The sequence below is a fragment of a genome, unplaced genomic scaffold, assembly GCF_019419815.1.
Source record: "Pyrus x bretschneideri cultivar Hongxiangsu unplaced genomic scaffold, Pyrus_bretschneideri_v1 Contig15, whole genome shotgun sequence".
NCBI classification, from domain to species: Eukaryota; Viridiplantae; Streptophyta; class Magnoliopsida; order Rosales; family Rosaceae; genus Pyrus; species Pyrus x bretschneideri.
Genome location: NW_025999446.1, coordinates 5813234 through 5823416, shown reverse-complemented (window position 1 = coordinate 5823416; position 10183 = coordinate 5813234). Strand labels below are relative to the sequence as shown.

Genomic DNA, 10183 nt, shown 5'->3' with positions numbered 1-10183 from the left:
AGCCGGAACAAATCAAGCGCTGTTGTAACTTGATTGCAGTTTAGGTGTGAAATTGATCAAAGTCGGACTGTTTGTATACGCGTACTCTTCATATGTGATATAATATATCTATATCTATATATATATATATATATTTTAATATATGAATGTTGTCTGTGTGAAATTGGTCAAAGTCGGACAGTATGTACGCGTACTCTTCATATATGATATGATATATTAATAATTATGAATGTTGCCTTTGTATAGACATTACTTGCTTCGTAGTTAAGAGGAAAGTGGTGACTTTAAACTTTCCATTCAACACACTAACAAACAAATTTCTAACAATAATAAATGAATAAGATAATCTGAAATCTTAAAAAGGAAGTTGTAGGGAAAAATAAATAGTGGGTTCATAATCTGCTTATCGTCAGGATAATCTTGAAGAAAAACCATGTAACGTACCATCGCCATTGAGCTTGAAATAACAAGGAAGCTTTGATCAATTGACCTAACTCCCTATGGCAACTCCCTTTTATATAAATTAAATAGCTCCATCATGTTATATATATTGAGAGAAATAAACTTCCGTTTCATGTCTACCAGAGGAGAAACGCGTCTGCATTGAGCTTTTCTACACATCTCTACCAGATCAAGGTGCGAATTCACTTTTTTTTCTTCTAGTTTTTCAGTTTTCAATTTATAATCTCAGATATGGACATGTCTAGTTCTTAAAGCTATTAGCTTCTGAATTATGTTCCAAGGCAAAGTGGGATCCATTTGGAATTGAGCGATAGAAGGGAATTAATGTTCTAATTTTATGATTTCTTCCAGTATTGCAAGCTTACGTTTATCATTCTTTAAGAATTTGCGTTGTTAGAAGCTCACTAATATTATTATCGCTCCGTGTTCAATATAGTTAATGCAGGTCATATAGTTTTGATGCAGCGGAATATACGAATAATCTAAACCAGCTGCAAAACTCAAATTCGAGAAGACAAACTGAAATTCATTAGTAATCCGAAATTCACACAAAAATTAATTGTAAAAAAGTCAGGAGTTTAAATGATACTATGAATAAAAGATTACATAATACAAGAATTCGTACGTAGGCTTAAATAAAAAACATAAAACCCTAATTCGTAGGAAACACTAGAGGGTTCCGGACAATTTAACTACATAATTAATTGTTCAAAGGTCACTTAGTACTACTATCTAAATGTTTTAGATTTTGAATTTCGTGGATAATAGGTTCGATATCAATTTATTCCCCTACTCTTATTATAACTATATCCTTATATCAACAAACATGCAAAAAATTGATCACCACGAAACCAATCCTAGTCCAGAAGATAAACAAAAATAAAATGATTTAAAAATATCAAACTTTCCTAGAATTTTTAAAAACACTAATTTGTTTATTCCGACTATATTATTCTGCACAATTCGCACTGGACCAATTGCAATGAGTCTTGTAGGGCTTCTTGTTCTTTTCGAAACCGTATGAATATGGGTCTAAAATTGACACATCAAACCAAAATTATGTTAACTCAAACAACTCAGAATGGCATATATATTACACATTCTACATCAACTAAAGACTCTAGGGTTAATTATACTAATACCCATTGAGGTTTATCATTTTTTCACAAAAATATCTTAGATTTGGAACATTACACTAACACTCCTTGACGTTTTAATTCACTTTCACTTCCATCCTTAAGGACGAAATTACCCTTGTACTTAATTATTTAAAAAATAATAACTTTTACAGATAAATAGGAAAAAAAATAAAAAATTATATTAAAATTTTTTAAAAAGAAACCCTAGATGCATATCTTATATTAGCAAACCTCTTCCTCCCTGCCAATTTCTTAGCCAGAACCCACACCCCCCCCCCCCCCCCCCCCCACAAAATCAACTTGCCTCATTTTGCCTGCCTTCACTTCCCCTGCTCTTGTTGATTGGGGCCTCTAGGAAAAGATTTGTGTCAATCATCATATTAGCTTGGGGTTTCTCCAACAGCAACTTTCCCTTGACCATGAGGTCTTGTATCTAATCTCTTAATTGGACACAATTGGCTATGGAGTGATTGAAAGTATAATGCAGCTTGCAATACTTCTTCCTTCTTAATTCTTCTGGTTTAGGCAGTTTTTAGTGCTATCGGGCACGATCACTATTGCCCGAACCAACTCTTCATAGATCTTGGAGGCTTTGGTCAAATCGAAAGAGTAACTCTGGTATTTGGGGGGCTTCATGGAGACAAATCCACCATCATTCATCACCACTTTTTGATCTTTGACGGGTTGGACTAACCCTTTCACTATTAAAGGTTTGAAGGGGGTAGTCATCTCCGCCGCGCACATGTCCATCCTTTCTCTTTTATGGCCATCACTTTCTTCTGGCTTTGCTTCTTCAAACTCTACTTGGTGAATGGACAGCTTTACTTTCATGGCCAATCTGTCTCTCCTATTTCCTTCTCCTATCTCTCCTTTTTCTCTCTCATCTACCTTTCCTCCATCCTTCTCTTTGGATCACTTGGTTTGTCCAACGAATTGAATAGTAATTTCTAAATCCAAAGGGAGTTGTTGTAGGATACTTTTATCTTCTATTTAATTATTAAAATTTAAAGACAATTTTGAATCTCATACCAAACAAGTTTTTGAATCTTAAAAAAAATTATTTTAAAAAATGTTATAAAGAAATGTTTTAAAAATTATAAAAAGTTTTGAATATGATACTAAATAGGCCCTTAAGGACTGATTGTAACTGTGCAATTGTTACGAAGAAACCTTTCAGCTTGAGTATGCAAACTGAACCAAATCCCTCAATAGTGGGTTTTGTTAAAGCCGGAACAAATCAAGCGCTGTAGTAACTTGATTGCAGTTTAGGTGTGAAATTGATCAAAGTCGGACTGTTTGTATACGCGTACTCTTCATATGTGATATAATATATCTATATATATATATATATATATATATATTTTTTTTTTTAATATATGAATGTTGTCTGTGTGAAATTGGTCAAAGTCGGACAGTATGTACGCGTACTCTTCACGTATGATATGATATATAAATAATCATGAATGTTGTCTTTGTATAGACATTACTTGCTTCGTAGTTAACAGGAAAATGGTGACTTTAAACTTTCCGTTCAACACACTAACAAACAAATTTCTAACAATAATAAAATGAATAAGATAATCTGAAATCTGAAAAAGGATGTTGTAGGGAAAAATAAATATTGGGTTCGTAGAAACATCTGCTTATCATCAGGATAATCTTGAAGGAAAACCCTGTAATGTATCATCGTTATTGAGCTTGAAATAGCAAGGAAGCTCTGATCAATTGACCTAACTCCCTATGGCAACTCCCTTTTATATAAATTAAATAGCTCCATCATGTTATATATATTGAGAGAAATTAAACTTCCGTTTCATGTCTACCAGAGGAGAAACGCGTCTGCATTGAGCTTTTCTACACATCTCTACCAGATCAAGGTGCGAATTCACTTTTTTTCCTTCTAGTTTTTCGGTTTTCAATTTATCATCTCAGATATGGACACGTCTAGTTCTTAAAGCTATTAGCTTCTGAATTATGTTTCATGGCAAAGTGGGATCCATTTGGAATTGAGCGATAGAAGGGAATTAATGTTCTAATTTTATGATTTCTTCGAGTATTGCAAGCTTACGTTTATCATTCTTTCAGAATTTGCGTTGTTAGAAGCTCACTTGTGACATCCCACATCGCCCAAGGGAGTGATCCTTATATGTATATTCCCATCCCTACCTAGCATGAGGCCTTTTGGGAGCTCACTGGCTTCGGGTTCCATGGGAACTCCGAAGTTAAGCGAGTAGTGCGCGAGAGCATTCCCAGGATGGGTGACCCATCGGGAAGTTCTTGTGTGAGTTCCCAGAAACAAAACCGTGAGGGCATGGTCGGGGCCCAAAGCGGACAATATCGTGCTACGGTGGTGGAGCGAGCCCGGGAAGTGATTCCCCCCGGGCCGGGATGTGACATTTGGTATCTTCCCGAGCCTGGATGTGACAATTTGGTATCAGAGCCTAATCCTGGTCGCGTGTGTGCCAACAAGGACATTGGGTTCCTAAGGGGGGTGGATTGTGACATCCCACATCGTCCAGGGGAGTGATCCTTATATGTATATTCCCATCCCTACCTAGCACGAGGCCTTTTGGGAGCTCACTGGCTTCGGGTTCCATGGGAACTCCGAAGTTAAGCGAGTAGCGCGCGAGAGCATTCCCAGGATGGGTGACCCATCGGGAAGTTCTCGTGTGAGTTTCCAGAAACAAAACCGTGAGGGCGTGGTCGGGGCCCAAAACGGACAATATCGTGCTACGGTGGTGGAGCGAGCCCGGGAAGTGATTCCCTCCGGGCCACGATGTGACATCACTAATATTATTATAGCTCCGTGTTCAATATAGTTAATACAGTTCATATAGTTTTGATGCAGCGGAATATACGAATAATCTAAACCAGCTGCAAAACTCAAATTCGAGAAGACAAACTGAAATTCATTAGTAATCCGAAATTCACACAAAAATTAATTGTAAAAAAGTCAGGAGTTTAAATGATACTATGAATAAAAGATTACATAATACAACTTCGTACGTAGGCTTAAATAAAAAACATAAAACCCTAATTCGTGGGAAACACTAGAGGGTTTCAGACAATTTAACTACTTAATTAATTGTTCAAAGGTCACTTAGTACTACTATCTAAAGATTTTAGATTTTGAATTTCGTGGATAATAAGTTCGATATCAATTTATTCCCCTACTCTTGTTATAACTATATCCTTATATCAACAAACATGCAAAATTCGCACAATTCGCACTGGACGAATCCTAGCCCAAAAGATAAACAAAAATAAAATGATTTAAAAATATTAAACTTTCCTAGAATTTTTAAAAACACTAATTTGTTTATTCCGACTATATTATTCTGCACAACTCGCACTGGACCAATTGCAATGAGTCTTGTAGGGCTTCTTGTTCTTTTCGAAACCGTATGAATATGGGTCTAAAATTGACACATCAAACCAAAATTATGTTAACTCAAACAACTCAGAATGGCATATATATTACACATTCTACATCAACTAAAGACTCTAGGGTTAATTATACTAATACCCATTGAGGTTTATCATTTTTTCACAACAATATCTTATATTTGAAACATTACACTAACATCCTTGATGTTTTAATTCACTTTCACTTCCATCCCTTAAGGACGAAATTACCCTTGTACTTAATTATTTAAAAAATAATAACTTTTATAGATAAATAGGAAAAACATAAAAAATTATATTAAATTTTTTAAAAAGAAACCCTAGATGCATATCTTATATTAGCAAACCTCTTCCTCCCTGCCAATTTCTTAGCCAGAACCCATCCCCCACCTCTTCCTCCCTCGAATTTCTTAGCCAGAACCCACCCCACCAACAAACCCCCCACCCCCAACCCCACCACCCACCCACCCCCGGCGCGCCACCCCACCCCACCACCCCCCCCCCCCCTCCCCCCCTTCTCTTCCTTTCAAAGAAAGAATATCAGTATTATGCAGCGAATATTTTCCTTTCTTGATCTCGTACTGTTCACATGCTCTGGATATATACACAAGGTCATTTTCACTAAAGGATTCAATTGGTGCCTGCTGCCTGGTGTTATTGCATCCGCATCCAGTTATTTTCTGCACACTAGGCAATAACATGTATAGCCATTGCTTCTCTTGCTGTAATGCTGTCTGGTGTTATTGCATCCACACCCGTAGATGGCGATTTCCCACATTGATAAATCTTGCAAGAGGATTTTTTATGTTTTTTTTGGATTAAAGGATAGATTTTGTTATATTAGATGTTAGATTAGTCATCGACATGGTTCGAACCCACATCATCATGCAAGAGCTCTAATCCTTTCTAATGTTTAAATTTAATTTTTTTGAATTTGATTCATTTATCTATAAATTTTTAATTTTAGATAATTAACTAGAAGAGTAATTTTGTCCTTATGGGATGAATGTGAAAGTGAATTAAAACATCAAGGAGTGTTAGTATAATATTTCAAACCTGATGGAGTTTTGTAAAAAATGATAAACCTCAAAGTGTGTTAGTGTAATTAACCTTGAGTATGACATGAGCAAAAATAATCCATTAACGTGTACTTTATCAATTCTTCAATCATGTTTTTGATTGAACGTCGTTTTATTTTTTTATTTATTATATCTCAGGCGCCCCAATTTTTGTCCGGCCCTGTCTTCTCTGCCCTCCCACTTCCCATACACTGTCATCCCCTCTTATTTGTGCGGTCACGGTTAAGCCACGTCAACATTTTATATTATTATTGCTTTTTGTCTTATTATCTCTATAAATAAATTAATATAAAATGTTGACGTGGCTTAACCGTGACCTGCACAAAATAGAGAGGATGAGAGTGTATAGGAAGTAGGAGGGCAGAGAAGCCCGGTCCTTTTCGTCCAACACCAAGTTTTCATGATTGAACAAGAATTTGTGGTACAATCTTTGCGTTTCCTTGCTTCATTCTACTTTATAATATGTCAACTAAATGGAAATATGGGTTTTAATGTGTAATATATATTTCTAACATATAAGAACATCTCCTACTCGTAGGATAAAACTTAAAAATTTACGCTATAAACCTCCCCAAACCATCTTTAACTATTAGACTAAAATAAGCCTTGGGGAGAAAATATATCTTTGAGCTAGATTCCCTCTAGAAACTGAAGTTTGGCTTAAATTATTCTGGACCCACCAAACTGTTATAATTCAGTTTTTTTGTTTTTGTTTTTACTTATAATCCAACGGCTGTGCTCAAATGAGATCAAATCTAATGATTAAAAAAAAAAAAACTAACGGCCCAAAATTAGATCTAGCATCTAAATAATTTAAAATAATTAAATCAAATTTTACTTAAAACTTTGTAAATACTTGCCACTTAGTACTATGGTCTAGTGGTATTTCTCTTTAGTTGTAAGTGAGAGGTGTTAGGTTTGATTCTTGCCAAAGGCAAGTTTGAACCACATTATTGCTAGCCCATTGTGAGGCTAAACTCACTGCTTCCCCCTTAGTATAGATAATTTCTTTTGTTCAAAAAAAAAAAAAAAAAACTTTGTAAATACTTACGTATTTGTGTGATTTTTAATTTTTTTTTAGTATATCGATATTTCTACACTCAGGAGAAGGGAATTCGGCTAAGCCACACAATGGACAACCTAATTTGGTATCGAATTCGCCATCCACGAGATTCGAACCTACAACCTCTACTTACAAGTGAAGAGGAATAACACTATATCGTAATACTAAGTGGCAATTTTTAATTATTTATAGGAATATAAATATTTTTTGGTGTGCATAAAAATAAATTAGGATAATCTACATAAATGTTATGTTTAAAAAGTTAAATAACTAGACTAAAATCATTATTTAGTAATCTTTGACTAAAATTTTAAGCCATAACCATTGGAAGAGAAATGCAGTTTCTGGGTTATGACTTAAAATTTTCTAGTTTAAATTTTAAAGGTTCATCCCCATGAAGATGGTCGAAATTTTGTAACAGAAACATCAAAATCTAGCTAGTAGCTAGTAGGAATTTTGTAACAGAAACATCAAAATATACAAACAGTTGAAAGAGACAGCGTTAGTTTATCTTCTTTTATCGAAAGGCAACTTCATAAAACAAACATCCAAAATAAAAACACAGCGTTGACCAAGTTTTTTTATATGAACTTAGCAAGCCAAACTTACCCGATTCTCATATCTTTCATTTTTTTTTTTTTTTCACCTTATTTTGGTCGGAGAATATCGAAATGTAAGTAATGAAATATTTGTTAATTGTGGTTCTAGGCACCTCATATCATCATTGACATCCATTACAATCACGAACACATCAAAATGGAACTAAGCAATCATGATCCACTAGTAACTTCGATGAGTGAGGAGTTGGATAGATTGCCTCCGCTGTCTCCTTCGTGTTGTATCTACAGAGTTCCTAAGCGACTTCGACGTGTAAGTGAAAAGGCCTACACACCTCAAGTAGTCTCTATAGGCCCCCTTCACCATGGCAAGGAAGCCTTAAAAGCCATGGAAGAGCTCAAATATAGATACCTAAAAGATTTTTTAGAACGTACCGATGTTACGTTGGAGTACTGCATAAGAAGAATAAGGGACAAAGAAGCAGTGCTGCGCAGTTGCTATGCAGAGACCATTAAGTTTACCAGTGATGAATTTGTAAGAATCATTCTAGTGGATGCGGCCTTCATCATTGAGATCTTAATGAGGTTTCGTTACAAGAAATTGCGAGTTCCGACTGACCGGATATTCAACAAACCAAGGATGTTAGAGGATGTGTGGCCTGACATGCGGATGCTTGAAAATCAACTGCCGTTTTTCATTCTTGTGGATCTTTTTGATCAGGAGAGAAATAGAGTCGACACTGAGACGACTTCCATAATTGATCTTTCTCACCACTTCTTCAAAAATCTAATGTATCTAAAAGATACGGAAGATGCTTTGCCCCAAATACGTCCTCCTCATGAGGTAGAACATTTCGTTGATTTTGTTAGAAAGTTATATCCACTACCACCACCATCAGTATTGGAAGTACCACAAGCTCGAGGGCAATCTAAAACTCTGGCCATATCTAGCATGAGGTCATCATCATTTGTAGTGGATGTACAACAAGCTCAAGGGCCACTCGAAACTCTACTCACACTCACACCCAGCATGACACAATTGTACCGCGCCGGAGTCAAGTTTAAGGTGGGATCTAGTAGAAATAAATTTGACATAAGATTCGAAGATGGGGTATTGGAAATTCCAAAAATAACAATAAGTGATCAATCAGAAGTTACACTCACAAATCTCCTTGTCTATGAACAAAGCTTATGCCAGAAAGTTGAGAATTACATAAACGATTATGTTGTCATCTTGAACATTCTAGTGAAAACCCCAGAAGACGTGGAATTGCTTGTTAAGAACGGAATTGTTGAAAATAAGCTAGGTGACAGCAGTAAGGGGTGTACTATGATTAAGAACCTAGCGGATGGGGTCGTTATGGACTCGGAGGAGTTCTACTTTGCCACTCTTTGTGACGACCTGACCAAGTACTACAAAATGTTCAGGCACAGAGGGATGGAATATTTGATAAAACATTTTTTCAACTCACCTTGGACAACTAAAGAAATCATTGCAGCTGTTATTCTTCTAGTGCTCACTCTCATACAGACGGTCTGCTCTGTTATCTCTGCTACGCAAAAACAGTAAGCTTCTCCTTCTTGACAACAACTTTTCCGTTTTCTGAAATTGCTGTTGGTGGTTGTTTATCACAAATTTTATTTTTGTGTCTTTGTCTCAACTTTAAGAAGTTTAGAGAAAGAAGAAAAAAATTGCGTGTTTTGAAGTGTATATATTGACATACTTTAAGCTAATTTTCCGAATTTCTGAATTCTGCACGGTTAACTTCTTTTATATAGTTTCAGGTAGCAGCAATGTCATTAGAAGGAAGCTACTATGCTGTGGCTGTAGGGAGCATGTTTGGGACACATCATGTTATCTGGCGCCTCATCAAAAATGGATTCTAGAAAAGCCTACAGATTAAGCTTAACACATGTTGCCCCAGTCTTTCTGCCCTTCATATCTAATGTAGAAGCTGATGCTTGCGTCTTGTGACCTTAAGAAACTAATCTCGCTTAATTCTCTATTTATTTTTAAAAAGATGTAAATATTGAACAAGGTTATTAGAAATGTACCTATTAGCTTTGTCCCATTGCAACTGTATGCCTCTAACTGTACATTGTCCTTTTCCTGAAGATGATTATAATTTTCTCTTTAAAGTAATCAGTTGTTTCTTCACTACTCTCTTGTAAGTTATATATAAGGATAATGTTATAGGAAAACCAAATTTGCAGACTAAAGGGTGATGCGATATATACTTAATTTGTGCACTAAATAGTGCGGCACCAATCAAATTTGTACTTTAATTCAAATTGAAGTTTGTAGTAATAATTCTAATAAAAATTTGAGGCTAATAAAGTGAAATTAGTGTACGGTTGGAAATCAGTGGCACAAACATGATGAATGAACAGGATTTGAATTTTGAATATTTCAACTTTCAAGTTGCTAAGATGATTAGGGTTGGTTCGGTATAAGATAGCGAACCGAAAAGGGATTCC

General features: G+C 35.6%; 1 protein-coding gene across 3 annotated transcripts; it reads left to right on the top strand.

Annotated features, from left to right (window-relative positions):
* The first annotated feature begins 358 nt into the window (after positions 1 to 358).
* On the top strand, positions 359 to 9866 carry LOC125475553 (UPF0481 protein At3g47200-like). Of its 3 annotated transcripts, XM_048580464.1 has the most exons (4): positions 359 to 636; positions 3428 to 3478; positions 7857 to 9271; positions 9485 to 9866. In XM_048580464.1, exons 3-4 carry the CDS (start codon positions 7905 to 7907, stop codon positions 9492 to 9494), a joined length of 1377 nt encoding a protein of 458 aa, XP_048436421.1. In that variant the 5' UTR covers positions 359 to 636; positions 3428 to 3478; positions 7857 to 7904; the 3' UTR covers positions 9495 to 9866. The 3 variants fall into 3 exon arrangements, with proteins under 3 accessions (XP_048436421.1, XP_048436420.1, XP_048436419.1); XM_048580463.1 differs by lacking the exons at positions 359 to 636; positions 3428 to 3478 and adding an exon at positions 6408 to 6506 and having other exon boundaries at positions 9491 to 9866; XM_048580462.1 differs by lacking the exons at positions 359 to 636; positions 3428 to 3478 and adding an exon at positions 6408 to 6506.
* The last annotated feature ends 317 nt before the right edge of the window (positions 9867 to 10183 follow it).

What these genes read in the sequence shown, in the direction of transcription:
- LOC125475553 (XM_048580462.1), top strand. Translation starts at nt 6,486, where the DNA reads ATGATTGAACAAGAATTTGTG. An exon ending in TGATTGAACAAGAATTTGTG is followed by an intron (nt 6,507 to 7,856) that starts GTACAATCTTTG and finishes TTGTGGTTCTAG; the next exon opens with GCACCTCATATCATCATTGA.